Raw genomic sequence first — 26534 nt, forward strand, 5'->3', positions numbered from 1 at the left:
TGCATGCCGGGCCGCCGCCCGCCTTCCTTGCCGGCAAGGAGCCGCCGGAGGGCTAGCGGGGCGCGCGCTGAGCTGCCTAGCGCAGCTAGTGATCTGGCCAAACGTCGCTACGACGCGTGCGTGCACACTGCAGACCCATTCGACTCCATGAATCGTTATTTCTCGATCGGCGCTCATGTCACCCACCATCGCTCTAACTTCTTGGGGTAGTTTGGTGGACATGTATCTCTTGTTATTCAATTTTGAATAACAAGTGCATAGGGATCCGCTCTATTTCCATGTCTACCAAATTAGTCCTTATTAGTATATACCTGTCTGTTAGTATATATATACCTGTAGCAGGCTAGCTAGCTCTTTGTTAAGGTTCCATGCATGTATACAAATGCGTCATGCGTGGGTGGGGCAAGATGCATACATATACATGTGTGTAGTGCCTGTTGCTATCGAGTTGCTATAGTGGAGTGGTACTTTGCTAGCTTCGCGACACCTTCATCGAATATATTATATTATATCTATATTTGCCATCATCTCGTGTTTGCTTTGTCTGTTTACGAAACAGAAGGGTCTTGCTAGCTTAGTTTGGGCGAGCCAGAACCGCTCCAAAGGCCCATGTGCATGTGCATGTGCGTGCATGACCTACGGATACGGAATCCATCACACTGATACTGCCCTTGACCTGCACAGTGTGCGTGGCCATCAACGACGACCCATAATTTAGAGAGTAGAGACCCCTAGCTAGCGAGTCGCGCCGATCGCTTTCCGCCGGCGGCCGCCCGTCGTCAGCGCGTGCATCACCAATACGGCCGGCCCCCGGCGCTCTCGGTGTATAAATAGTGGACGATAGGCGCGGCCGGGTGGCGGCTATATGCCTGTGAGTGCCTCCGGCTCTCTCGGTGCAGACGTCCGGGACTAGTACGTGGATCGGGCCGGGGGCAACTCGAGTCGTCAAGAAGGCTGCTACCTGCTAGAGGATGGAGATGGGGAAGGCGGCGGCGGTGGTGCTGGCGGTGAACGGCAAGCGGTACGAGGCCGCCGGCGTGGACCCGTCGACGACGCTGCTTGAGTTCCTGCGCACCCACACGCCCGTCAGGGGGCCCAAGCTCGGCTGCGGCGAAGGTAAGTACGTTGCCCGTCCGTCAGGCCGTCACACTTCTGCCTTTGCCTTTGCCTTTGCCTTTGCCTTTGTGGACTCGCAGCTAGAGAAAGAATCTTCGTCGTCGTCGTAGTAGTAGTTAGTACGTGTAGTGTAGGCTTCACCGTATGTTCACTGCACCAGATTTAACATGCAACCGCAGGCCGTGCCGTGACGTGCTCATATGGATGTACATTTGAAATAGCGAGTAGCATATAGAGGCTGCTGGTCTGGTTGCCCTTTCCAATTTTCTTGGGACGTCAGCCGTCTTACGGACGCGCCATGAAGCTGAGAGCCCCCACCCCACCCAGTCCCAGCCATCTAGCCTGCTTTCTTGCCAAAACACACCCAAGGGCAGACGAAGAAACCAAACATACAGTCGCAAGGCTCACAGCACCCAGATTGAAGACCACTCTGTTTTCGGCAGGCCCGCAGCACCTAGATCAAATTCCTGCTCTTCAGGTCTTCGTCATATATCAGCAGAACACCAGCAAAAGCAGCAAAGAAGGAACCCTTTTTTTCCTCGAAATTTCAGGCTCAGTTATTGCGACCTTCCATCACAAATTGGCACCTTTACACCCTGCATATCAGGTTCGAGGCGGTCAGGTCCCAGATCTGTAACTAACAAACACATCGGGAACAGTAACTGCAGGGTGTGCGCTTTATACAGCAGTACAGCACAACTGTGCCGACCTTAAGCAACTTGCATTTTTTTTATGTTGATCTAACGATGCAAAGATTTTCTGCATGCTTAGAGGGGAAAGGAAGCTAACCTCTAGCATCTTCTCTCCTTTTTTTGTTGAATTTTTTCGTTGTTACAGGTGGCTGCGGAGCATGCGTTGTGCTTGTCTCGAAGTACGACCCAGCCACCGACGAGGTGACCGAGTTCTCAGCGAGCTCCTGCCTGACGCTGCTCCATAGCGTGGACCGGTGCTCGGTGACCACCAGCGAGGGCATTGGCAACACCAAGGATGGCTACCACCCTGTGCAGCAGCGCCTCTCCGGCTTCCACGCCTCCCAGTGCGGTTTCTGCACGCCCGGCATGTGCATGTCCATCTTCTCTGCGCTTGTCAAAGCCGACAAGGCGGCCAACCGGCCAGCCCCACCGGCCGGCTTCTCCAAGCTCACTTCCTCGGAGGCTGAGAAGGCTGTCTCTGGCAACCTGTGCCGCTGCACAGGGTACAGGCCCATCGTCGACGCCTGTAAGAGCTTCGCAGCCGATGTTGATCTTGAGGACCTGGGCCTCAACTGCTTCTGGAAGAAGGGTGATGAGCCTGCAGATGTCAGCAAGCTGCCAGGCTACAACAGTGGTGACGTCTGCACTTTCCCTGACTTTCTCAAATCTGAGATCAAGTCCTCAATTCAGCAGGCTAACAGCGCTCCAGTTCCTGTTTCTGACGATGGCTGGTACCGTCCTAGGAGCATTGACGAGCTTCACAGGTTGTTTCAATCTAGCTCCTTCGATGAAAATTCCGTGAAGATAGTGGCTTCAAACACTGGGTCTGGAGTGTACAAGGATCAGGACCTTTATGACAAGTACATTGACATCAAAGGAATCCCAGAGCTTTCAGTCATCAACAGAAGCAGCAAAGGAATTGAGCTTGGATCAGTTGTGTCCATCTCTAAAGCTATTGAGGTGCTGTCAGATGGAAATCTCGTCTTCAGAAAGATTGCTGGTCACCTGAACAAAGTGGCTTCACCGTTTGTTCGGAACACTGCAACCATAGGTGGAAACATAGTCATGGCACAAAGATTGCCATTCGCATCGGACATTGCAACCATACTACTAGCTGCAGGTTCAACAGTCACAATCCAGGTGGCTTCCAAAAGGCTGTGCTTCACTCTGGAGGAGTTCTTGCAGCAGCCTCCATGCGATTCTAGGACCCTGCTGCTGAGCATATTTATCCCGGAATGGGGCTCAAATGATGTCACCTTTGAGACTTTCCGAGCAGCACCTCGTCCACTTGGCAATGCTGTCTCATATGTCAATTCAGCTTTCTTGGCAAGGACTTCATTGGATGCAGCATCAAAGGACCATCTCATCGAGGATATATGTCTGGCGTTCGGTGCTTATGGAGCTGATCATGCTATTAGAACTAGAAAGGTTGAGGATTACCTGAAGGGCAAAACAGTGAGCTCGTCTGTCATACTTGAAGCTGTTCGGTTGCTTAAAGGGTCTATTAAACCATCAGAAGGCTCAACACATCCTGAGTATAGAATTAGCTTGGCTGTCAGTTTCTTGTTTACCTTCCTATCCTCCCTTGCCAATAGCTTGAATGAATCTGCAAAGGTTAATGGTACCAACGAGCACTCACCAGAGAAGCAACTCAAGTTGGACATCAATGATTTGCCAATACGATCAAGACAAGAAATATTTTTCACTGATGCATATAAGCCAGTTGGCAAAGCAATTAAGAAAGCTGGGGTAGAGATCCAAGCTTCAGGTAGACAATCTTATCCCAATACACAGATAAACATGTTCATAAGTTCACCATACCCTTTTTCTTCAGCATACTCCACAACGAAATCATTTAGTGATCCACCCTTCTGTCATTTGCATCTTAACATTTTTAGCGCAGAAAACTCCAACAAGCTCCATCCCTTAACATTTTTAGCGCCTGCAGTTTCTCTACAAGATAACGCCTTTAATAATATTCCTTTTACTGACACAGGGGAAGCTGTGTACGTTGATGATATCCCTGCTCCCAAAGATTGCCTCTATGGGGCATTTATTTATAGCACACACCCTCATGCACATGTAAAGTCAATCAACTTTAAACCATCTTTGGCTTCACAGAAGATCATCACAGTTATCACTGCAAAGGATATTCCCAGCGGTGGACAAAATGTTGGTTATAGCTTCCCGATGATTGGAGAAGAAGCACTTTTTGCAGATCCAGTTGCTGAATTTGCTGGTCAAAATATTGGTGTTGTGGTAATGTTTCCTAAGTTCCCTTTCACATTTCACAAAACTGTTCTTAAGTTTATGTCTATCCAACCTTGCTGCGTCATGTTGGTTTTTCTATCACTCAGATTGCTCAAACACAGAAGTATGCCTACATGGCGGCAAAGCAAGCCGTCATTGAGTATAGCACAGAAAATCTGCAGCCACCAATTCTGACAATAGAAGATGCAATCGAACGAAGCAGCTTCTTCCAAACCCTCCCATTTGTAGCTCCTAAGCCAGTTGGTGATTACGACAAAGGGATGTCTGAAGCTGATCACAAGATTTTATCGGCAGAGGTGCATACTATGTAATGTTTAAAGGGAATGTACAGTTGACTTTCCCACAAGGCCAAACCACTCATGCTTGGTATTTTGTTTCTACAGGTAAAAATTGAATCCCAATACTTTTTCTACATGGAGCCACAAGTGGCGCTAGCTATTCCTGATGAAGATAACTGCATAACCATCTATTCTTCAACACAATTACCTGAGTCCACACAAAATGTGGTTGCAAAGTGCGTTGGCATTCCATTTCACAATGTCCGCGTAATCACCAGAAGGGTCGGAGGAGGCTTTGGTGGAAAAGCATTGAAATCAATGCATGTAAGTACTAATAAACTAGAGTTAATGTTGAAATTTTTATTTTTGATTACCAATCCACTGCCAACTAATATTCATAATGTGATCAGATTGAGACAAATTGTGCAACGGATAACTATCAATTTTCTCTTTGTTAGGTTGCATGTGCATGTGCAGTTGCTGCATTGAAGCTACAACGTCCAGTTCGGATGTACCTCGATCGCAAGACAGACATGATAATGGCAGGCGGGCGGCATCCTATGAAGGTGAAGTACTCTGTTGGGTTCAAGTCAAACGGCAAGATCACAGCCTTACATCTTGATCTTGGGATCAATGGTGGAATATCTCCAGATATGAGTCCAATGATTGCAGCACCTGTCATAGGTTCTCTCAAAAAGTACAACTGGGGCAATCTTGCATTTGACACCAAGGTCTGCAAAACAAATGTCTCATCAAAATCGTCAATGAGAGCTCCTGGAGATGCGCAGGGCTCTTTCATTGCTGAAGCCATCATCGAGCATGTTGCCTCGGCACTTTCAGCCGACACTAATACCATAAGGAGAAAGAACCTTCATGACTTTGAGAGCCTTGCAGTGTTCTTTGGAGATAGTGCATGTGAAGCTTCTACATACAGCCTTGTCACCATGTTCGATAAATTGGCCTCCTCTCCAGAATACCAGCACCGAGCTGCAATGGTGGAACAATTCAACAGAAGCAACAAGTGGAAGAAGCGTGGCATTTCTTGTGTGCCTGTAACATATGAGGTGCAGCTTCGGCCAACTCCAGGAAAGGTGTCTATCATGAATGATGGTTCCATTGCTGTTGAGGCTGGAGGGGTTGAGCTAGGCCAAGGGTTGTGGACAAAAGTGAAGCAGATGACGGCATTCGGACTGGGACAGCTGTGTCCTGACGGCGGTGAAAGCCTTCTAGACAAGGTGCGGGTCATCCAGGCCGACACATTGAGCATGATCCAAGGAGGGGTCACTGGTGGGAGCACCACTTCTGAAACTAGCTGTGAAGCAGTTCGTAAGTCGTGTGTTGCACTCGTCGAGAGGCTGAAGCCAATCAAGGAGAATCTGGAGGCTAAAACTGGCACAGTTGAATGGAGTGCCTTGATTGCACAGGTGAGGATAAGCTTTGTAAATTCCAATTTTCTCATTGCCATGCCAAGAATAACATCTCATTGTTTAAAACTTTGCCTCCTTCCTTTGAGTCATTAACAAATGACAAGCAATAGCAGTAGTAATTAAGGGAGGAGATCCTACAGTTCTGAGGAACACAGTATTTGTTAGTACTTCAATTGGCCATGTCATTTTGCTGATCACTTGCAGGCAAGTATGGCGAGCGTTAACTTATCGGCACATGCATACTGGACCCCTGATCCAACTTTCACAAGCTATTTGAACTACGGAGCCGGCACTAGCGAGGTACCCCTTATCCAAATTGCACGATAAAGCACAGCAAGCGCAGTTAGCAAGCCAAATTGGTGGAGGCTGCAGCTCAAATTCTACCCAATGCTGACACGTGATTGGAAATTTCAACACAGGTGGAAATTGATGTCCTGACAGGAGCAACAACAATTCTAAGGAGTGACCTTGTCTACGATTGCGGGCAAAGCTTGAACCCTGCTGTCGATTTGGGCCAGGTCAGCCCCAAAACAAAAGCTGGTGCTGGTCCTATTGATCACTTCATCAAAGGAAATACGCTGCTCCTCTAAACATTATTCTTCATTAACACAGGTGGAAGGTGCATTCGTCCAAGGAGTAGGCTTCTTCACAAACGAGGAGTACGCAACCAACTCTGACGGGTTGGTCATCCACGATGGCACATGGACGTACAAGATCCCCACGGTCGACACCATCCCAAAGCAGTTCAACGTTGAGCTGATCAACAGCGCCCGTGACCAGAAGCGCGTCCTCTCTTCCAAAGGTGAGCCTTTTCTCACAATTCAGTCCCCTCCCCTCCACATCCCTGCAGACCGTGTTAGCTGCAATTTGAACTCACCTGACATAATGTGCTTCTGATCTCTGTTTGCAGCATCGGGCGAGCCTCCGCTTCTCCTAGCTTCCTCTGTGCACTGCGCAATGAGGGAGGCCATCAGGGCCGCCAGGAAGGAATTCTCGGTCTGCACTGGTCCAGCGAACTCCGCCATCACGTTCCAGATGGACGTGCCCGCAACGATGCCTGTCGTCAAGGAGCTCTGCGGCCTGGATGTCGTGGAGAGGTACCTGGAGAGCGTGTCGGCTGCCAGCCCAACAAACACCGCTAAAGCATAGATCCAGTAGGCGCTCTACCCATGGTGTGAGGGCTTAATCAATCTGTAAAACACTAAGCGGCGTGACATGCCGAGCTTTCAGTGTTAGCTATGATGTACAGAAGAAGAGGTACCAATGGCGAGTTGTGGCCATGCGAATCAGGATTCAGGAATCATGAACAATAGAGGGGGGGAAATAAAGTAAATAAGTGTTGCGCAGGCGAATGTGGGGACGAAATCATGTGATTTCAACTAGAATTTGAAGAAATTTGCTAGGTTCGTACTACTTACCTTCTGGATATATGGGGTCAGATTGGATGGACCAGCCACCTAGGTTAAGCCTCGTCGCGACTTTCGCTGGCAGCTTCTCCCCCGCGCGCTGGGTGGATGGAGGATAACTTCTCTCCCGGCTATGTTTTGCCTCACACTCCCCGCGCGCTGTAACCTGTAGGCTGGCGAGCAAGTGATGGCGACATCGCGCCTATTCGAACTATGGGGTCAGTGGCGGGGTTGAGAACTTGAGATCAGACTCTACTTGATTTCGCGGGATGTGTAGCTGTGTGCTCTTGCCCATGACGCACGAGAGAGCTGATGCTGTGTGGGTGTTGCCGGATCGCCGCTGCCGTTGGGTTAGGCCCAATGTTTGGCATGGCCGTGGCGGAGGATTTCGGCCGCCAACGCCTGAACCCTGCAACTGCAACCAAGCCTCGGGTAGCCGGCGCTGTCGGCTCTTGACTCTTGCTTCCCGCGACTTGGTCTCCCCTCATTCTCAGCCGGGTTCATCAGAAGCGTTCACTTTTGATCTAACGGATGTCACGCACGTGCAGGTCGCCGCTTTGGTTGATATACTTGCCTCACGCAATTCAAAGTTCTGATTCAAGGTTCGATCAGAGTTAAACTAAAGGTTTAACTTGAGTTATGGAAAAAGTATCAATATTTCAAACTCTAAATACATATACTACGAAAAATTGATATAACAATTCACTAAAAATTCAAATACTTTTGGTGAATAAGTAGAAAAATAAGACACTATAAAAGTAGTTATTTTTAGTTGTTACGATTATGATATGTTCAGATTATATAATCTATGTGTTACATTATATAATCTAGATAGATTATAATGCCAAACAAACAGACCCTAACAATAGGTTGCTAAAATTTATTAGTTTAGTTACTATAGATCAGGCCTAAAAATAGTTACTGGTCTGGATCATATCAACTAATTAATGATCAGGTGACAGACAGTCAGACAGATTCATCAAGAGCTTAGCATAAAAAAATTAAAATATTTTCGATATAATCTTAACTTATCAAGTTAGGGTTATTTGAATGTATTATAGTTAATATTAAGATATTAAAATTAGTTAAAGACGTCTAAATAATTTACCTAATAATTCAACTATTAGCTATTTTTAGCAAATTACTAATATTTAGCTAACTAATTTTACTAATAATTTTTTTAGCCAACTACCTATTAGGTCTAATGTATTCAAACACCCCAAGAGGAATATTGAAATGTAAAACAAATCTACATATGATTGTTCTGGTCTCTGATTGTATATTTACAATTATTGTACGCCTTTCATAGATAGAAAACAAATAAATTATAATATATATTTTTTGTAATCCATAACAAGGTTATCTTCAGCATATTGTTAAAATACTATTTTATAATATAAACTGTAATGTTTATATAATAAAGTTTGAAATATGAGATACGATATATAAGTTGGTGACAACATAAGGACGGAACCTTCTATAGAGGACACTTCCTAATCTGCATAATCAAATGCTTCTAGAGGGGTAGAACGCATCCTAGTTCGGATAATCAAATGCTTGGAATTTCAGGAATGTGAACCTACATGCTTCGAGAGAACGAATGTAGATGTCTGGGAAGGTAGGCATGAAAAAGAACAACTTACCTGTTTACAGTGAATAGCAGAACGAAATAGCACTAGTTAATTTTGCAAACACGAAGCATTGAAACATATAACTGACTGACAAATGAACTATTGTTATTAGTTGACAAATGTGTTCAGTACCATTTAAACAAACTACAACGGATTGATCCAAATACAGTAATGTGCCAGCAGACCAAAAGCTGTATCGCTAATGGAAGATACATCGGTATTACTTGAGATGTTAAGGGCTAGTTTGGAAACCACGATTCCCAAGTGATTTTTATTTTCCCATAAGAAAATGAACTATTTTTTTTTGGAAAAATAAAAATCTCTTGAGAAATTGGGGTTTCCAAACTAGCTCTAAGTAAACAAAGTTTGATGTGATATAGGTAGATTTTTAGCACAAGCAGAACATGTGTATAACTGTAGACACGAGGAAGAACATAATTTCACCCTTTTGCAAGTTATAGCAACACATTTTTTTCTGATATTTTTTTTTGGGATTGTTCGGTTAGGGCTAGTTTGAGAACCCTATTTTATTTTATTTTTTTTTCAAAAAAATTAGTTTACTTTTTCATAAAAAAATAGGATCCTTTGGAAAAATAAAGTTTCTAAACTAGCTCTTAGAGATAGATTGAGGAGGATTGAAGGATATTATATCTTTTTCTAGACAAATTTAAATAGAAAGTAATTAGATCCCTCAATTCCTCCGGTTTAGGTGAAACGGAACATGCCCTTGATATTTAATTTTTCCCCAATCTCCTAATGGAACCTATGATATACCCATTTGCAGAGTTATAGCAACTCTAAGGGCTCAAAACCTAATCCATCGAACATGAATCGGGAACTCGGAGTGAAGGATGCCCCATAAACTCGAAAACTTCATGCGGCAGCATAAGAAAATGGTTGTGTTTTCCAAGCAAAAATCGAATTGCATTGCAAAAGTGCTTCGGTGGGGAAAAAATAAATGAGAATTTCTACCTTCAGCCCTAACGGCCTCATCCTCATTGGGATTGTTGGTCCAGCGCAGCTGATTCATGGATCGATACCAAATCATGAGCTGACAAATCTTCCCTTCAGAGGCAAGGCAGAAGAAACAGTCGGTAGCATCGGCGGCGAGTGTGCGGGAGTCCGGTTGGTCAATCTTGGAGGCGTCATCGTCGGCACGGTGGTCAATCTTGGAGGGACACGTGCTTGGGCCTTGGGAAACAAGCAAGCTAGTAGTAGAAGAAACAAAGGCGCCATTGATGAGAAGACGGAAGGCTGGTTTGCATTTGCCGCTGAGATCTGGTAACGCCTCGCCTCGTCAGCATCTCTATAAACGTAGAATTCAGTTGCTGGCCCCGTTGCTCCTCCACCTGGGCTTCTCTCACCAACACCCGCGATGTCATCCTCCTCGCCGCCGCCGCCGCACGTCGTCGAGGACATGCCCCATGTCCTCCAGCTTCTCAGCGACGGCACGGTGGTCCGCTTCGCCGACTACGACACGCTCCCTCCCCCGTCCGTGCCTCCCGCGCCGCTGCCCGTCCGGTGGAAGGACGTCGTGTACGACGCCACCCACGGCCTCAAGCTCCGCGTGTACAGTCCCAGTCCGCCGGCCTCCTGCGGCAAGCTGCCCGTGCTGGTCTACTTCCACGGCGGCGGGTACGTCCTCGGCACCTTCGCGCTGCCCAGCTTCCACGCCTGCTGCCTCCGCCTGGCCGGCGAGCTCCCGGCCGTCGTGCTTTCCGCCGACTACCGCCTCGCGCCGGAGCACCGCCTCCCCGCAGCCCTCGACGACGCGGCGGCCGTCATGCGCTGGGTGCGCGCCCAGGCCGTCGCGGCGGGGGGAGGGGACCCCTGGCTCGCCGACTCGGCTGACCCGGGCCGGGTGTTCGTCGCCGGCGACTCAGCGGGCGGGAACATCGTCCACCACGTCGCCGTCCGCCGCCTCGGCTCGGCGGCCTCGGGCGAGCTCGACCCGGTACGCGTCGCCGGGCACGTCATGCTCTGCCCGTTCTTCGGCGGGGCCGAGAGGACGGCGTCCGAGTCGGAGTTCCCGCCCGGCCCGTTCCTGACGCTGCCGTGGTACGACCAGGCTTGGCGGCTGGCGCTGCCGCCGGGCGCCACGAGGGACCACCCGTTCGCGAACCCGTTCGGGCCGGAGAGCCCCGCGCTGCTGGGCCTGCGCGACGTCGCGCTCCCGCCGACGCTCGTCGTGGCCGCGGGGCAGGACCTGCTGCGCGACCGCCAGGCGGACTACGTCGCGCGGCTCAAGGCGATGGGACAGCACGTGGAGCATGTCGAGTTCGAGGGTCAGCACCACGGGTTCTTCACCGTGGAGCCGGCCAGCGACGCCAGCAGCGAGTTGGTCCGGCTCGTCAAGCGCTTCGTGTATGGCGACGGCGACGGCAACTCCATCTAAACTGGACTCATGAGCCATCATGATCATGACCTTTGTTGTTAGCTTAGCACGAGTACTCGCGTGACACGAACAGAGCTGAAGTTGGCCTAACCTGCCACGCGCACCAAGCTGGATGTTCGATCAGCGACAAGCCATGTTAGGTACGGCGCCACCATCAGTCCACCAGCACTGTTCGAATCTGACATCAGTTGGCTTAGGCCTATGTTTCCTCCAGCTTTTTATCAGTTCAGATATGAACAGCTAGGAAAGTTTTATTTCACAGTGTCATCGTCGATCTCGCCGATTAGTAAATGAATAAATTTGTGCATGCTAGTAATTGCTAAAGACATGTTTCGTCAACGAGGAGACCTGTCTGGCTGTCCGCCTGTCCCCGACGAAATAATCACCCGGCGCGGCGACCACACGAAGAAATGGCGAAACTCAGCAGCAGTTTCCGCCACCGAATCGCGAAACATCCTAGCGCTGGTTTCCGGCGTTCCACATGCAAACGGCCGCGAAAAAATTATACACGAGACTGCCGTGGCTAGCTACTGTTTCCTGCCGCCGGCGACGTGAAATTCGCACCGGCACCGAATTCTTTCCTCGCACGACTTTCCGCGGCTAGTGGCCGTTCGCCCGTTCACCCTCGACATGGTGGGAGCGTGACGCCGAATCACACAACCGCCAGGCCACCAGCTCCGACTCGTTGCAGTTGGCAGTTGCTGGTGCAGCAGGCCGCAGCGCCTTTCCCTTCCATTTCGCCTTTGCTCCGCCTCCGTGTTAGTTAGTTTCAGAGTTTAGTTAAGTCTGCATCTTTCATTTCAGTGTCTGTAAAATAATAGTTGGCTGAGTCAGGGAGCTGTCCTGATCGCCACGGAGTGGAGGTCCGCGCAAAGCGTGCTCACGTGAGAGTTCATGCCGGTCTTCTCGCCCACTGATGGTGTGCGCGGCGTGGTAGTCATGGCGCCAAATACGGAAGACGCCAGAAGACTGGACTGCATGTGTTGCATCTTATAAATGAAAAAAACCAAAAAGGCGGCGGCTGGTGCGATTTGTTCTGGCCGTCCAAAAAAAAACATCGTCTGAGTACTCTCTGTTTTTCCTCCCAGCGATTTTGTTCGTCTTCTTCCTCAGTTGTTCGACGCCAGCGACAGCGGGTGTTCGGGAGGCGATCGGGACCTGACACTCCGCTCCCCTCCGGAATCGATGTCCTCGTCTCCTGCTCGGTTTGGTACTTTGGTTGGCGTACGGCGACGTGGAAAGCTCACCCGTATAGTAGTAGAATAATGCAATGAGATGGAATGGCCCTCCTGTCATCTCCCCCAGTCACATCTCGACTGAATTATTCAATTCTCAATGCTGCTGAGCAGCTGCTGTGCCGCCGCCGCCGCCTTCTCCTAATCCAGCTGCTCCAACCTAGCTCACGTCGCTTCCAACAGACGCCACCAGTCGTCGCCCGCCCTCGCCCTCGTCTCAGTGTCAAAGCAGGAGGCGGCGGTGCCGCGCGCCCCGCCAACCGTTAGCTCCCGAGTCCCGACGGCGCGGCGGAATCGGGGCTTGGGACTGGGGAGGCGCGAGTCCCCGGGCGCTTACTTCATGCCTCCATGGATCCGGTCGCGGACCCGTCGCCGTCGCGGCGATCCCTGAAGCGGCGGCCGCCAGCGCGGTCGCCGGAGCTGTCGCCCAAGGCGGGTCCGGGGGCAAGGGAGGCGGCGGCGGCGGAGGAGCTGATCCGTAGGGTGGAGGAGCTGGAGGCAGCGGCGGCGCGGCTGCGCGGGGAGAAGGAGGCCGCGGAGGACGCCGCGCGGGGGCTGCGGCAGGAGCTCGACGCCGAGCGGGCCTCCGCGGAGACGGCGGCCAGCGAGGCCATGCTCATGATCGAGCGCCTGCAGCGGGAGAAGGCCGCCGCGCAGATGGAGGCCCGCCAGTTCAAGCGCTACGCCGAGGGCCGCGAAGACAGGGAGCGCGAGGTCCAGGACGAGCTCGCGTCGCTCTCCGACCTCGCCGCCTCCTACCACTCCCGCCTCCAGTCCCACGGCATCGACCCGGACTCCTTCACCGACGAGGACGATGAGGAATCATACGAGGAGGTGGGCGCCGAAGACGTGGAGCAGATCCACATGGCTGCGCTGGAGGTGAAGCCGAACGCCCGCGAGTCGACCAATGGCATGGTGAAAACCATGGTCGTTGGCAACGATGGCGAGGAAGAAGTGGAGGACGCCGAGGAGGAGCCGTCGTCCCCAGTGGAGAAGGAATTCGAGTACACGGTGGACGTTACCTGCGCGAGCACAACGAAACCAGCTACATCTGTGGTTGCAGAGTATGTGGGGGACGGGAACTCGGGGGGATTGTATGCAAGGGTCGAGGCGCTGGAGGCGGACAGGGTAGCGCTGCGGAGGGAGATTTCCGTGCTGCGGGCCGAGAGGGCACAGCTGGTGATGGCCAGGGAGATGGCGCGGCGGCTCTGCTGGGAGATGGTTGCTGAGCAGAGAGCCATCGTGAAGAAAGCAGTAGTCCCTGCGAGCAGTTTCTCAGTACTCGGGATTTGCAAGGTATACATTTTGCTAACAACATTGGCCATTGTCATCGAATTCTTTTCTGTTTAAGTAGCATCGATTTTGTTTCTTAAAAGGGTGCTAAGTTAGGCACATTTGGAGTATTCAGTCACATTGCAATGATTGACTTGGTAGAAAGATTTTCATGTGATTTCTTACGGTGAGTTAGAGGAAATAGTCTTTTAGGGAAGTGAGCTGAGGTGTTATACCGTAGAGTGACCTGATTACACAAAATCAGGGTTTCAGTGTTTTTCTTCTTCTCATATTCAGGGATGACGTAGTGGACTACATGGCTTATAGGCTGAACTTGCACAGTGAAGTACTTCTGTAAAACTCAAAGTGCTTCTAAAATCAAAATATTGAGAGAAAATTTAATTTTTAAGTTTATGTGGTTTTGGTTCTTGGAAAAGTAAAGCAGTTCTCATGGCAGAAATATTTTGCTCTTTTGAATTCCTTGGTGTACACAGGCAAATATTAGCATATTTGAAGAGTTGCCATTTTGATCATCATCTTCGTTTGTACTTTTTGGGTCAGATCTATTAAAGCATCAACATTAAATTTACAAGCTTTTGGTTTAGTTGTTTGGGGCATAAAAGGAAGTTGTCCTGTTATTGTACCCCATATGTGTGTTGTGCAATTAAATTAAGATCCATTGCTGAAGTTGATGTTTGAGTTACTAGACAATGTTGCTCGTGAGGTATTTAATATTCTCCTTGTATCCATTGACGGTATACTAATAACATCTAGTTTGCACATAATGGCGTACATATATTTTCAGTTAACTCTGTAGTCTGCTACTTTATGTGGGTGTTGCGTTTCAGGTCAGAAGGCCCAACTATAAATGTTGATGTACCTGAATGCTGTAAATGGTTTGCTGGTTTGGTCATGCTAAGACCGGGGATTATTCCCTATAATTCTAAAAATATTTTTTTTGTTAAATTTAATACATGCCCACAATGAGGTTCACAAAATGACGCTTGAGTTGCGTTGATGGCATAACAAGTATTTTATATTGTTCTACCTCATATGCATTACACACACTTCAGTAAATATCCATTAATGTAGACCATAATGAAATTACTAGAAAGTTATATCCTCGTATTGTACTGTTTATATATTGATGTTTTGAATGGTCACTACACCTTTTTATAGAAACTTGGTGAAGTGAGAGGAGCTCATTTACCACTGTTCCTGAATATGCGAGTAAACTGTTTGAGACATTTGAGCTTATTTTTAGTCAACCATTTGTTCAAGTTAGATTTTTCTTCAACATGTCAAGGCATGTTGCATAGTATTGAGTACTGAAAAATGATACAATCAAGGGAAATTTGGATCCATACCATTAAAAGATCACCACTTTGGATCCATACCATTACTATCTCACTTACATGTGGGTCCACATGAGTCAATGACATGTGTGGTCCATGGTATATATCTAAAGTTTGGATCTTTTAATGGTATAGATCCAATTGTTCCTACAATCAAACTGCAAATACATTACAATAAAATTTAGTTGCTGTCACAGTTCCAAACCCTTTATATATTGATGTTTTTGCTATCATTTATGAATTTGCACGCCCATAGCATTGCCATGGTCCGTCCTTGAGAAAAATAACAACCATCTTCAATATCTTTTCTGCAGTGGGTGCTATCAACACTGTTCTGGAGAAACGGAAGGTCTACAGCCAAGTAGGTTATGTGTGATGGTTTCATCGTCATCGCGTATATATAGTGGCCCTTTGCACTCTGAAGACGAACTGAACTGGTGCTGTGGATATTTCGTAGGTATACCTTTGGTCTGTCGACTACGTTCCTTGGCCTCCTGCTGCTTCTCGACAGATCCACGTTGTTGAGTCCCTGGCGGCGTCTGCCAAGGCCACAAAGATGACTAAGGCCTTCTCCATACCAGCAGGCAGCAGCCAAATGCTCGTAAATCCATAGATTTAAACAGTTGAGCTTTATTGTGCATGTGTATTGGTTCTTTGGTGTTTCTTTTTTCCTTTTGCCACGTACAGTAATTGGAGCTGTACGTTTCGGTTGTGAAGCTTTGAGGTGCTGTATAGTGTGTTATTCAGACTACTAGGCTTGAATAGCCTGTAATTTGGGGCTAACTGGCATGCTCTGTATAGTGTGTATATCATCGTAAGTTGTGGAACTCCATGTTGTTTTGAGTGGTGGTGGTTTGACGCCAGTCATGTTTTTTTTTCCTGCCGCCAACAATTGATGTCAGCGTTGCCGCTACAAGATGTTTCACTTCTCATTGCTTAAGTTTCTTGCTGCACGAAATCGGCGTTGTGTCTTCTTTTAGGGCAAGTCCAGTTTTCAACCTAACTTCTATGTCAGTTTGGTTTTCAATCGTAGAAACTATCAAATTAGGCATTACATGTCCTTCAGTTTTTCAAAACCAGACGAACTCTTGCTCTGGTTAGTTTTAAGGTGGTTTTTAATTATAAAAATAATAAAAACCGTTTTAGGCTCTAAAAATCCACATCTAACTTATCGTGGACCATAAAAAAAAATTGAATACTCATTCAGTCCCAAAATAAAATTTGTTTGGATAAATAGTAGATTCATGCAATAGTTAATGCATGTGTTTTATACGTGTGCAGTAGCGAATCTAGCCGATAATATGATCGGGGTCATCAAGAGCAGCTTTGCTATATCATATAAATTTTTATGAACTTTAACAGTATTTTACTAAAGGATTTATAAAATTTATCGGGGTCGGCTGACCCCGATAAACCCCCCTAGGTTCGCCCCTGTACGTGTGTATAGATTCATCGTCATCTATATAGACATAAAAACCAAGAGCTAAAATAAATTATTTTAGAACTAATTGAGTAGTTTCTTCTAAGGGTTGTTTGGCGTCTCCATTTTTTCAAACGATTCTCATTTTTCCAAGAAAAGATGAATTAATTTTCTTTGAGAAAATAAAAATCTCTTGGAAAAATAGGGTTATCAAATTAGCCCTAAATGTGTTACATATTTGTCAGGTTCTATTAGAATTTTTTATATTTTTTACTTTTTAAAATAATTATTAAGAGTACCACAACAAACAATAAAATAATATGAACAAAATTAAATAAGTTGTAAACAGTTCTAAATATATCATAAATGGATTGGTAATATTAAAGTAAATAAATTGACACCTTTTTAGATATATTAATTTCAGCGTGTATATAGACATTATCTCTACTACTCTATAAGGCTTCAGTGTAGGCGTGCACACTTTGTGTTCTGCCTCCGACACCCTCTCGCCCGCCCTCCGTCAATCACGCAAGGTCTGCCACCCGACCACCCCATCCGCAGCGCCAACACCTCCGTCGGCCGCCAGATCCGGATCCCGTCCCCATCATCAACGCCTCCGCCCCCGTCAAGCTCCCTCTACGCGTCTGCCTCCTCCTCGGCCTGGATCCGCGGCGGCCCTAGAGCGCGGGCGCGCAGGCACGGCCGGCGCGGCTACACGGCGGCGCGGACGCCGCGTCCCCGGCCCCGGTCATGGCGCGGGTGCAGGAGACCTGCCATGGCGGCACCGGTCCCAAGCCCTAGCCCTGGTGGCGGCGCGGCATCAAGCCCCGGCCCCACCGGCGGGCGTGGTCCCGACGGCGGGCGCGATCCCTGCGCAGGCCTTCTCCTGGTACGCGGTCTGCAGCTGGTCCTCGAGCCTTGCGCCCCTGCGCATCTCCTCCTCATGGCTGGCCTTCTCTGCGGCTAGGAGGCCCTAGAGACGCTCGACCTCGGCGCGGAGCATGGCGGCCTCGCTCTCGTTGGTGGCGACGACTTGCTCGGCGGCGGCGACCTCCTCGCGGGCCTGGACACAACTAGCCGTCGCCTTTTTTGATGTGACGGTAACAATCAGCAAACAAACCGTGAATAACAATCCTCACCGAACTCGCAGCATTCTCTCCTCTAAAGCTCCCGCTGGGCAGCTCTCTGCAAGACATGCTGATATACGACACCGGCGACATTCGCCAGCCGCCCTGCGCCCCGTTCGTGAAGAATGCGTCAGCCATGTTCAGTTTCTCGCAGGGCTGCCTTTGTTGGAGGCAAGAAGTGCCCGCAGATATCTGGGTACGCTTCCTCTGTTTCTTTACTGGTAGTGTCATCCTTTGACGTTGTTTCTTTTGGGTCAGGTTTCGATGATGCTTTTTTGCTAACGCTTGACACAAACTTCTTCAAGTGCTTAATGTAATCTGGATAGAGCTCGAGATTGCAGTGGCCACCACCACTTAACCACACTCCCATAGCTGTTTTCCATGGGAGCAGTCAACGATATCATCTGATGTACCCTGGTGCAAGAAAGTATTAGGTTATGTTAGTCAGAGCAGCAATAATCTACCAAAGCAACTATGATACTGAATTATAACAAACATTGGTTTCTTAAGATGGATATTAGAACTCACATGAATGACAAGTACTGGACAATTTACCAAGCCAATTTTATCGATGTTCTACAGCAAGGAGACAAAAGATCAGTTATTTAGCAACCAACCAACCAATGACTCCAGAAAACAAAAGAATCAAATATACCTTGTAAATGTCAAACCAAAACGTCCGCTTGACAGGATATATTACTCTTAGTCCAGATAAAATAGGACTATGCAAAACCACAGCTCGCAAGTCTGGCAACCGGGAAGCAAGATCAATGGTCGGACCACTTCCAACAGATTGACCATATAAGATTATATCCTCATCTGCTACACCATATTTTTCCTTGAGGCAGTTATATGCTGCTTCAATGTCTGCATATGTATTACACTCAGTGGGTTGTTCAATGGAAGAATAAACTGTCTATTAAGATATGGTTAGGGAGAAAATTATAGTTGCTACATAAGTTATTAGTTAAGCAATCAAAATAAAAGAATAAAATATACCTTCCCTGTAGATCTCCCATAACCAGAATAATCATACCTGCAGCGACATTTATGTCTGTTAAAATCACTTTCAGGGAAAAAGATTGTTCCTAACTTCAACCACAATTGCTTATTTAGCAAAGAGGTTAAACATTGTTCCAAATGGAACTCAGGACAGAAACCAGGCACATTAAAATGCTATGATGCAGATATGAAGTTAATCATATTTCCTTGGGATGGAAGAGCAAGCAATGTTGGATATGCTTTGCAGAAAGAATTTGTAAATGATGCAGATGGTAATTATGTTGTTCATCAATAAAGTTACAATAACATAAAACTTTGGAGTTACCAAAGCTTTTCATGATTACAAATTACAACCATGGAAGAAAATTTTCTTCAGCAGTCACAAAGTAAATCTCCATGTCCTACAGCAAAATTATATATGGGAAAGGGAAAAAATAATCCCTTGAAATCCAAATCTGATGCACATCTGGCGTCTCCCTGCCTAATGCAATCCACCTAGAAAGACCCACTAATCATGCCTCAAAATGCAAGGCACCACCTCATCAACATCGAAAAAGTTCAAGGTGTACAATCCAAGATGCATCCACAAAAATATATTATCTTGCCTCTCTGGCACACCTGCAAAGTCGGTACAGTCCCTATCTGGTGCATAACTAATAATCTATATAGCCTTTCATTTTTTTCCTTTTCATGTGAAAGAAATTACTCTTGCATGAACCGTAAGGAACCCCACCAATTAATCTTGCATTCAGCACTCCAAAGCCCAACCTATTTCTTTCGTTGAACAGGATCTGTAAGCAAATGCACTAGATGCAAGTGTCTCGTTAAGATAATCAATCGAATTTGAGGGAGAAATCTGTAAATCAAGGTTTACTGGTATGAATGTTAGGGTAAGCCAAGAGAGGTTCACCAATTGGAGTTATTGTCTGAAGAACCTACCTGGTGGATCTTCAGGTATCTGGATCAGCTTCGGTACAACACAAAGAGCTACTGCAGACAGACCTTGGTTGGAGGCAACTATGGCCTGCTCAACACAAGTACATTTGAACCAAACCCTGACTATTATAGGTAGATTAGACTAGACACGCACAAGTTCTCTCTCTCTCTCTCTCCAAATTAAGCACCCTCATAATCTACCATCTTTCTGTAGTGCTTTGTTGTGGCACCGCCTCATGCATGGGCACCAAGGTCCTCTCGACGCTCGACGGCATTCAACGGCACAAACAAGATCCGTGCCTACGCACACTGCGCGAAAAACTCGGTAAGGAGGAGTGGCACATGCGATGGAAAGCTCCTGTTGACTGTCCGATGTCTGAACCATGCACGCGTTAACATGTTTTCAGGAAGAGATCGCTCTGCTCCTGATCAACCTGGACGGCATCAGCACGAACCGCATCTACGTGACGAGCCAAGGCGCGCACGCCCGGAGCGGAAGGAAGAAGGAGAGCAGGACGTCCGACGTCCACATCATCCCTGCAGGGCTCGGCGAAGCAGCAGCCGCGCTCACGAGACAGGAGTACCATCTAACTCCCAAGGACGGGAACCTGCAGAGCCAGCAGCTGCTGCTGAACGGCAACGTCCTGGCAACCGACGCCGACGGGGAGATCCCGGAGCTGGAGCCCGTGCAGGTGGAGGGGACGCAGCCCATAACCGTGGGCCCTTACTCTATCGTGTTTGCTCACGTCCCCAGCTTCTACGCTCCTGCGTGCCTGTAGCTAGAGTTTTCGACTGGATTTTTTTTCAGCCTTTCTCGGTGTGCATCTCGTAGGTTAGGTAAGTCTGTCCGGGTGAACGGCGAAGCTTGTTCATCTCTGCCCATAGTCCGTGAAGTGTAAGCTGCTAGGCTGGAAGGTTTGTGGTTTATGATTGTTTGGGAAAGGAGTGGTCAGATATATAATGTGTGAGCAAAAGAAGGAAGGAAGCTGGAAATGAGATAATAAAAGAAAGGGTTTTGAGTTTTAGTCTCATTTTGTTTGAGAGAGCAGCAGAAAAAGCGTGGATGGAACCATGTGAAGAAGAAAGAGACGGGAGGGCACAACCGCACGAGACGCCTCCACCCGGAATTCCGGTTGCCGAAGACAAGGCAAAAATATGTACAAGGACACAAGCAGGGATCTCAGCCTAATCAATAGTAACAAGTTACGTGCTGCACAGATCCCCAGCTCAAAATTACCACAAAAATGTTTTCAATCCTTTTTTCTTTTTTGTTTTGAGTTTAGTAGATGGTTCTGTAGAGGGAGACTAGAGAGCCAGGTCTAGGACCCAGCGAAAGCAACTTCCACCGCACAAGGTGGTAAACAGAAACGGGCTGCGAGCTCAGGAGTCTGCGGACGGCTTGATGGCGTCCGCGCCGGCGCTGTGGCTGGAAGCCTTCTTCATCTGTAGGGCGGTCTTGTAAGACGGGGCGATGGGAGGCTGCACGGGGTCCAGGCTCCGGTACGAGCCACCGTCCGTGCTGGGCAGCGGGTACGAGCGGTCGGAGTCGTAGCCGCTGAGATCCCCGCAGGGCAGGAACGGGATGTACACCTTGTTTGGTCCCTCTAGCCATCCGCTTCTGCAATCTGCGCATGACCTATCTGCTCACCGTGTGGTGTATTGGTGTGCCCAGTCGGGGGAGCAGAGTGTTGTACGAGCATTTGGAGACCTCACCTAGATCGCCAGCTCCTGAAGGAGTACCACTTTCTCTAGCAGGTGGTATAGGTCTTCCTCCTTGAACCCTTCAGGAGGTGAGTAGTTCTCACAGACCGCAAACGCCTCTGTTTGACAAAATGGAAAAAGGATAGACAAAATGGATAAGAAGACCGCATACCCATTTTCCAACTGAAAAGGATAATATGCGCATCGTCCTTGTTATACTACATAGGGAATATAACTGACAAGGCTGCCTAACAGAAATGTCCCAACACATGCATGTTCAACAGCTAACGACGATCGGCACCATGAGCAGCTACGCGAACCACTCAAGGCTGAGAAAGCATACAAGGAGCTCGTGCGTGACTTATTTTGTAAGATATAACACTTACCGATGCTTGAGTTCCGGCTACTTTTTGGCTTGGCGAACGTAACTTACGAGAACAGTTTTAGCTACATAAAGCCACATGTATGAATAGAGTCCCCAATCAGCATCTCATCATAACATCAAACAACAACAGTCACGAAACCATAGCTAGCAAGGCTTCCATACTGAAGATGATGGAGAACTGTAGAACAGGAAAGCCTCGTGAAAAATCTTAAAATCTTAACTTGCCGAGCAAAATGAACGTTACCTGGCAGTACAGGAGACTCGTATCTTTACCCCGAAATATCTTCGCCACAAATTTTTCACCAACTTTGAGTACATGAGTCACGATAGTCAATGCCTAATTGCACGGTGGTACATAAATTAAACAGAGAACATAAGCTACCGTGACAATTCAAAATGAAGACGATAAAGTTATCCCGTAATTGACATAAAAGAGCATGTAGTTAGAAAGGCGATTCTTTAACATAGCTGCTACACCGGTACACCCAAACTCAAAATTGAACTTATCCCTCCTAACCCCCCCCCCCCCAATAATGTGAATCATTGATGATAGAGCATGGTGACCCAAATTGGATATTGATCGCCAGATAAATAAAACTTACCGCGAGTACACAAATTATGTCTTGCTAATTGTTCCTTCTTTATATATTTGTTTTTAACAAAGTAAGTTTGATTAATTTTGTTAATGTAAACATAATTCCCCTATGTCACCATATAGGTGCATCCTGACAAAAAAAATCCCTTCCTAAATGTTTCCTCCAACGGTTTCTCGATACCATATTTGAGGGAAAGTGAGGGTGACTTAGGATACGATTAAATATAGGATGTTGGATAGGGGTGCTCCTCGAGGGAAAGTGAGGGTGATTTCTGTTCGCAACGCGGAAAGTCGCGCCCTCTGTTTGTGACGTTGGAAAGTCGTTGCCATCGTCCAAGTTCGTCGTCATCACTAATTGTTGCATGCTCGAGCCGTGTGCGCCTGACGTCCGAAGCTGCACCGAGTGCCGCTTCTCCTTCGTACGTTGCTCCGTATCGAGTTCGTCCGCGTAGTGATCTTCTCCCTGTCGTGCTTGTCGTCGCTACGTCGTGGTAAAAAGGATTAGATTAGTGTATGGTTGTCGACATATTTGTCTGTCTTTACAAAATTCTAAATTGACTCTTTAGAAATAATTTGTGTAATATTGATAATGTTTACCACACAGATTTTACATATCATAGTGATATTTATCGTTCCGTTTATATATTTCATACAAATTTTTTTACTCTCGTCGCAACGCACGGGCACTCACCTAGTATATATATATATACATATACATATACATATAAAAATATGTATTTTTAAAAACTAAAACGTGTAACAGAAGAAGTACTAGTCTGCTAGTTTCATAATTTTATATTTTTTTGAAAATATATTAATTGTAAATTTATAGAAATTAAATCTGTTTTTATATATAAAGTAGAAAACCACCTTTGCAACTAGCAAGGGGACCAAACTCGTCAAGTTTTGATATTTGCAGGATGCCGGTTGTTTAGTTTAATAGATCAAAGTTGAAAGTTAGACTGACGTACAATAAGTTGAAACTTGAAAAAAAAATTGAATGTTGCTCTTTTTTAATCGAACCACACGGCCAAATTGGTCTTGATTTTCTTATGTGTGTTTGGGTTCATTTCGTCCACTGAATTTTCTAAGTGTTACTGTGGATGGTACTTCAAAGGCCAGACATATATAATAAATGTAGAAGCGATATATAACCTTTTGAAAATACTGCAGCTTGTCTATTCGACATTGATGCAGCGATGCCGATGCTTATACAGTTACACCAAAGACTTTTGGAGAAGGCAAATCACCATCTGTCCATCTCGAACTGTTTGTGAAGCATGAACGACATTTGGAAAAAGAAAATCAAGCACAAATGAACGGAGGATCAGAACAACTTCTGCATCATGTCTACTAGTCACCTGGCATCTGAACATCTGGACGCAGACGAAGCTAAGCTCCCATCCCATGGAAAGAAGAAATTTACAAGTGATGCTGCGTGACCTCATGAGCAGCAGCGACGAGGCAATGCAAGTAAAACCGCTGTGCGTGTGAAATTTGCCCGCTTGTGGAAATTTTGCACGAACAGCGCCAAAAAAAAAAGAAGAAAATTGTCGTACATACACTCACTCTATGTAGTACTTACTAGTAATAATACAGTAATAGATAGCTTGTGATTAGAACAAGGGGTTGAGCTCCTGGATGGCCTGCATGGTGCTGGGGGAGAAGATGAAGCCCGGGGACAGCAGCATCCCGGCGGCGGCCATGGCGGAGGACGGCAGCAGCAGCGTAGTCGTTGGTGGCGCCGGCGCTGCGGCCTGCTGGCGCTGCCCGAGCGTGAGCAGGAGAGGGTCGCCGCCGCCCTCCTCGGCCGTCGCGGCCGGCGAGACGGTGCCGCTCGGCAAGGACGACGTCGGCGCGGCGCGGGGGCGCTTGCCGGTGAGCCGCTGCACGACGGTCATGAACTCCTGCGGGCTGGCGTGGATGACCCTGGGCGTGTGCTCGTACACGATCACCGGCGGCTTCTTGGCGGTGGTGGAGGCCGGCGGCTTGTTGGACGCCGGCGAGGAGCTCCGGGACGACGACGACGACGACGGCGACGACGACGTCACCTTCAGCGGCAGCGGCCGTGGCCCTAGGAGGCCGCCGCCAGTGGCAGTGGGTCGCTTGGGAGGGGGCGACGACGACGCATCGGAGGACGGCATGGTTGCCACGGTCATGGTCATGGCAGCTGCGCTCCTGCACAAAGTAAAGCTTCTCGCTTCTGGGTATCTGTACGATTATACGTGGCCACCCGATCTGCAGCAGGCCAGTCGTCGTTGGTCTGTTCGACTGGCGACGTGTGCAGTGCTCCACGGAGTACGCAGCGATGTAGGGCAACACGCGCGGGGGCTTTATAGATGATGAGCCGTTGAGGGTGGAATTAACCAAGCGAGCGATGCAAGTGGCGGTGCGATGTGTGACAGCGTGAGTCGGGAGCATACATATACATGTCCAAAGTCGCCGGTCAAGTACGGCATGTGACCGTTGACATCTACCGGGCTTCAGAAGAAGTCAGAATAGTTCCATTAGGAAGGTGTCACTGCTGAAGGAGGTAGGTCAAGTGGCTAACTTTTGCATTGCATGATTGCTTACGTTGTTGTTTCCCGTGTTCGGCCGGCGTTCGTATCGCGTGATAGACTGATAGCTCCCTCGAGGTGTTCATGTTGTTCATTTAAGGGAATTTTCCCTTTATTTTCTTTATGGAAAATAGAAGAAATGAATTTTTTTAAAAAAAAAGAAGGAAAGGCCAGCCGAGCTGGGCCACTTCAAGGGCCATGGGCCGAGCAGCCCAGCCGGCTGGCGTGGGAGAGCAGCCAGGGATCGAGCGGCCAGGAAGAGGTGGCCGAACGGCCAATGGCCAGAACCAGATAGAGATGGGCGACTCGGCAGCAGCCGAGTGAAGGGCGGCGGCGGTGGTTTCAACGGCTGCTCCGCTCTCTACGGCTGGTTCGGCCAAGGCTCATGCGGATCCGGTTGTTATCCTCCTCTCCTATGCTCCTTAAGTATGGAGACAAGCCCCTGGCCATTCTCTCTCGGTAAAAAATAAAAACGCAGTTCCCTGTTTCTCTTCCTCCTCACGATTCCAGTTTCGGTGCAAATCGATCCCTTCGATTCTTGGTGTTCTGGTATTCGTCTTGTTGGTGGAAGAGAGTGGAGGTGGTGCTGTGCACGTGCTGTGCGGCATTAGTGTGTTGCTGTGCAGTTCCAGTGCGCCTGTGTGGTGCTCTGTATGCTCTGATTGTTGTCCACCGTGGCCTGGTGCTTGGGCTCCCTGCTGCGCGGTGTTCGTCTTCTCGGGCTGGTGCCGTGGACGTCTCCCTCGGCTCCGGCAGCGGCTCTAGTATCTCCGTCAACCTCCCGCCGTGCAGGCCCGGACGTGGGCGGCGGAATTGGTTTTCTGGGACAGAACTTCGTGTTCGCTGAGCTGGTCTTCCCACGTAGACAATCTACGTGCTGTGAGTTACCCGTTGCCTCACTTTATTTATTGAGTAATTTTGTGCAATCTGCTAGTATTATTTATTTGGGTGTGATTGCACAATTTGTGGGCGGATTAAATGCTCGATGATGATAGCGGTGTAGTGAGACAACGTGACAGTCTGGGTTTTAGTGTGTTGTTAATTTTCAGCATTGATATTATTTGTGCCTAGTCATCTTTTACTATTGTGCAGACTGATTATTTAAGTTCACTATTATTCCTTACTTTTTGTGCACACTGTTTTGATCTTGATATTCATGCTTGATTTCTAGGCTCATAATATTTGATCTAAAACCCTGATTTGGTAAGATAGGACTGTCACGTTAGTCGAGGATCTTTGATCACCCTTTAGCGTTGGAGGGCTGTTTATTGCAGCAACCCGCTATTTTGAGAGCAATATTTTAATTTAAACAATCATGTTTATTTGTTTGATCTGCCTTCTTCATCTACTAGCCATGTTTAATTTGCAAATGGATTTGAGTAGCTATATTACATGTTTTCATGTTCTAGAATTGCTACTGTTCATTGCTGTTATAATTACATATGGCATTTATCTGAGTGATATGCTTGTTTTATTCGGAATTAGTATATTTAATATATTTAAATATGAAGGAAACATGTCACTTATTCCTCTAAATTTACAACAATCCAGAAAACCAATCCGTATTATGGCCTCCAGTTCTGATGTCATTAAGCCTGAAGCGTTCGACGGCGCAAGCTTTAAGCGCTGGCAGATTAAGACTCGCATGTGGCTCACTGACCTAAAATTATTTTGGGTAGTGACATTGGCTGTTCCCCAGGCTGCATCAGATGATTCTGATGATGCAGCGAAG

The 26534-nt window shown here is 47.6% G+C and overlaps 4 protein-coding genes and 1 long non-coding RNA gene across 11 annotated transcripts; 4 read left to right on the forward strand and 1 right to left on the reverse strand.

The window, feature by feature from the left end:
• Window positions 1-701: 701 nt before the first annotated feature.
• AO2 (Indole-3-acetaldehyde oxidase) lies at window positions 702-7232 on the forward strand. The gene is made up of 10 exons (NM_001111839.2): window positions 702-1116; window positions 1954-3576; window positions 3805-4067; window positions 4166-4375; window positions 4463-4681; window positions 4816-5781; window positions 5989-6084; window positions 6204-6302; window positions 6397-6586; window positions 6695-7232. Exons 1-10 carry the CDS (start codon window positions 972-974, stop codon window positions 6931-6933), a joined length of 4050 nt encoding a protein of 1349 aa, NP_001105309.2. The 5' UTR covers window positions 702-971; the 3' UTR covers window positions 6934-7232.
• LOC111589299 (uncharacterized) lies at window positions 1654-7786 on the reverse strand. Its single transcript, XR_002748299.1, has 2 exons — window positions 7203-7786; window positions 1654-1712 (listed from the first exon to the last, which is right to left on the reverse strand). It is a non-coding gene; the product is annotated as an uncharacterized lncRNA (long non-coding RNA).
• A 2306-nt stretch (window positions 7787-10092) lies between these two features.
• Window positions 10093-11469, forward strand: LOC100274216 (putative carboxylesterase 15). Its single transcript, NM_001148588.1, has one exon. It carries the CDS (start codon window positions 10197-10199, stop codon window positions 11214-11216), a length of 1020 nt encoding a protein of 339 aa, NP_001142060.1. The 5' UTR covers window positions 10093-10196; the 3' UTR covers window positions 11217-11469.
• Window positions 11470-12279: 810 nt separating this feature from the next.
• LOC100277002 (uncharacterized) lies at window positions 12280-15937 on the forward strand. The gene is made up of 3 exons (NM_001150677.2): window positions 12280-13747; window positions 15393-15439; window positions 15536-15937. The coding sequence occupies exons 1-3, from the start codon at window positions 12800-12802 to the stop codon at window positions 15636-15638; spliced, it is 1098 nt and encodes a 365-aa protein (NP_001144149.2). The 5' UTR covers window positions 12280-12799; the 3' UTR covers window positions 15639-15937.
• Window positions 15938-16978: 1041 nt separating this feature from the next.
• Window positions 16979-20593, forward strand: LOC100217207 (uncharacterized). Of its 7 annotated transcripts, none has more exons than XM_008683099.3 (6): window positions 16979-17387; window positions 17476-17598; window positions 17680-17821; window positions 19582-19695; window positions 19778-19888; window positions 19971-20588. In XM_008683099.3, exons 1-6 carry the CDS (start codon window positions 17274-17276, stop codon window positions 20393-20395), a joined length of 1029 nt encoding a protein of 342 aa, XP_008681321.1. In that variant the 5' UTR covers window positions 16979-17273; the 3' UTR covers window positions 20396-20588. The 7 variants fall into 7 exon arrangements, with proteins under 7 accessions (XP_008681321.1, XP_008681323.1, XP_035823661.1 ...); NM_001143565.1 differs by having other exon boundaries at window positions 17100-17387; window positions 17466-17598; window positions 19971-20593; XM_035967768.1 differs by lacking the exon at window positions 19582-19695 and having other exon boundaries at window positions 16980-17387; window positions 17466-17598.
• Window positions 20594-26534: the final 5941 nt, after the last annotated feature.

This window comes from Zea mays, chromosome 5 (assembly GCF_902167145.1).
Source record: "Zea mays cultivar B73 chromosome 5, Zm-B73-REFERENCE-NAM-5.0, whole genome shotgun sequence".
Taxonomy (NCBI): domain Eukaryota; kingdom Viridiplantae; phylum Streptophyta; class Magnoliopsida; order Poales; family Poaceae; genus Zea; species Zea mays.

Coding starts and splice junctions, on each gene's coding strand:
- AO2 (NM_001111839.2), top strand. CDS start 972: ATGGAGATGGGGAAGGCGGCGGCGGTGGTGCTGGCGGTGAACGGCAAG. Junction 5,782..5,988: donor GGAGTGCCTTGATTGCACAG/GTGAGGATAAGC, acceptor GATCACTTGCAG/GCAAGTATGGCGAGCGTTAA. Junction 6,085..6,203: donor ACGGAGCCGGCACTAGCGAG/GTACCCCTTATC, acceptor ATTTCAACACAG/GTGGAAATTGATGTCCTGAC.
- LOC100274216 (NM_001148588.1), top strand. CDS start 10,197: ATGTCATCCTCCTCGCCGCCGCCGCCGCACGTCGTCGAGGACATGCCC.
- LOC100277002 (NM_001150677.2), top strand. CDS start 12,800: ATGGATCCGGTCGCGGACCCGTCGCCGTCGCGGCGATCCCTGAAGCGG. Junction 13,748..15,392: donor CAGTACTCGGGATTTGCAAG/GTATACATTTTG, acceptor TCTTTTCTGCAG/TGGGTGCTATCAACACTGTT. Junction 15,440..15,535: donor AACGGAAGGTCTACAGCCAA/GTAGGTTATGTG, acceptor GATATTTCGTAG/GTATACCTTTGGTCTGTCGA.
- LOC100217207 (XM_008683099.3), top strand. CDS start 17,274: ATGGCGGCACCGGTCCCAAGCCCTAGCCCTGGTGGCGGCGCGGCATCA. Junction 17,388..17,475: donor CCTGCGCAGGCCTTCTCCTG/GTACGCGGTCTG, acceptor AGGAGGCCCTAG/AGACGCTCGACCTCGGCGCG. Junction 19,696..19,777: donor CCAAACCCTGACTATTATAG/GTAGATTAGACT, acceptor ATCTTTCTGTAG/TGCTTTGTTGTGGCACCGCC.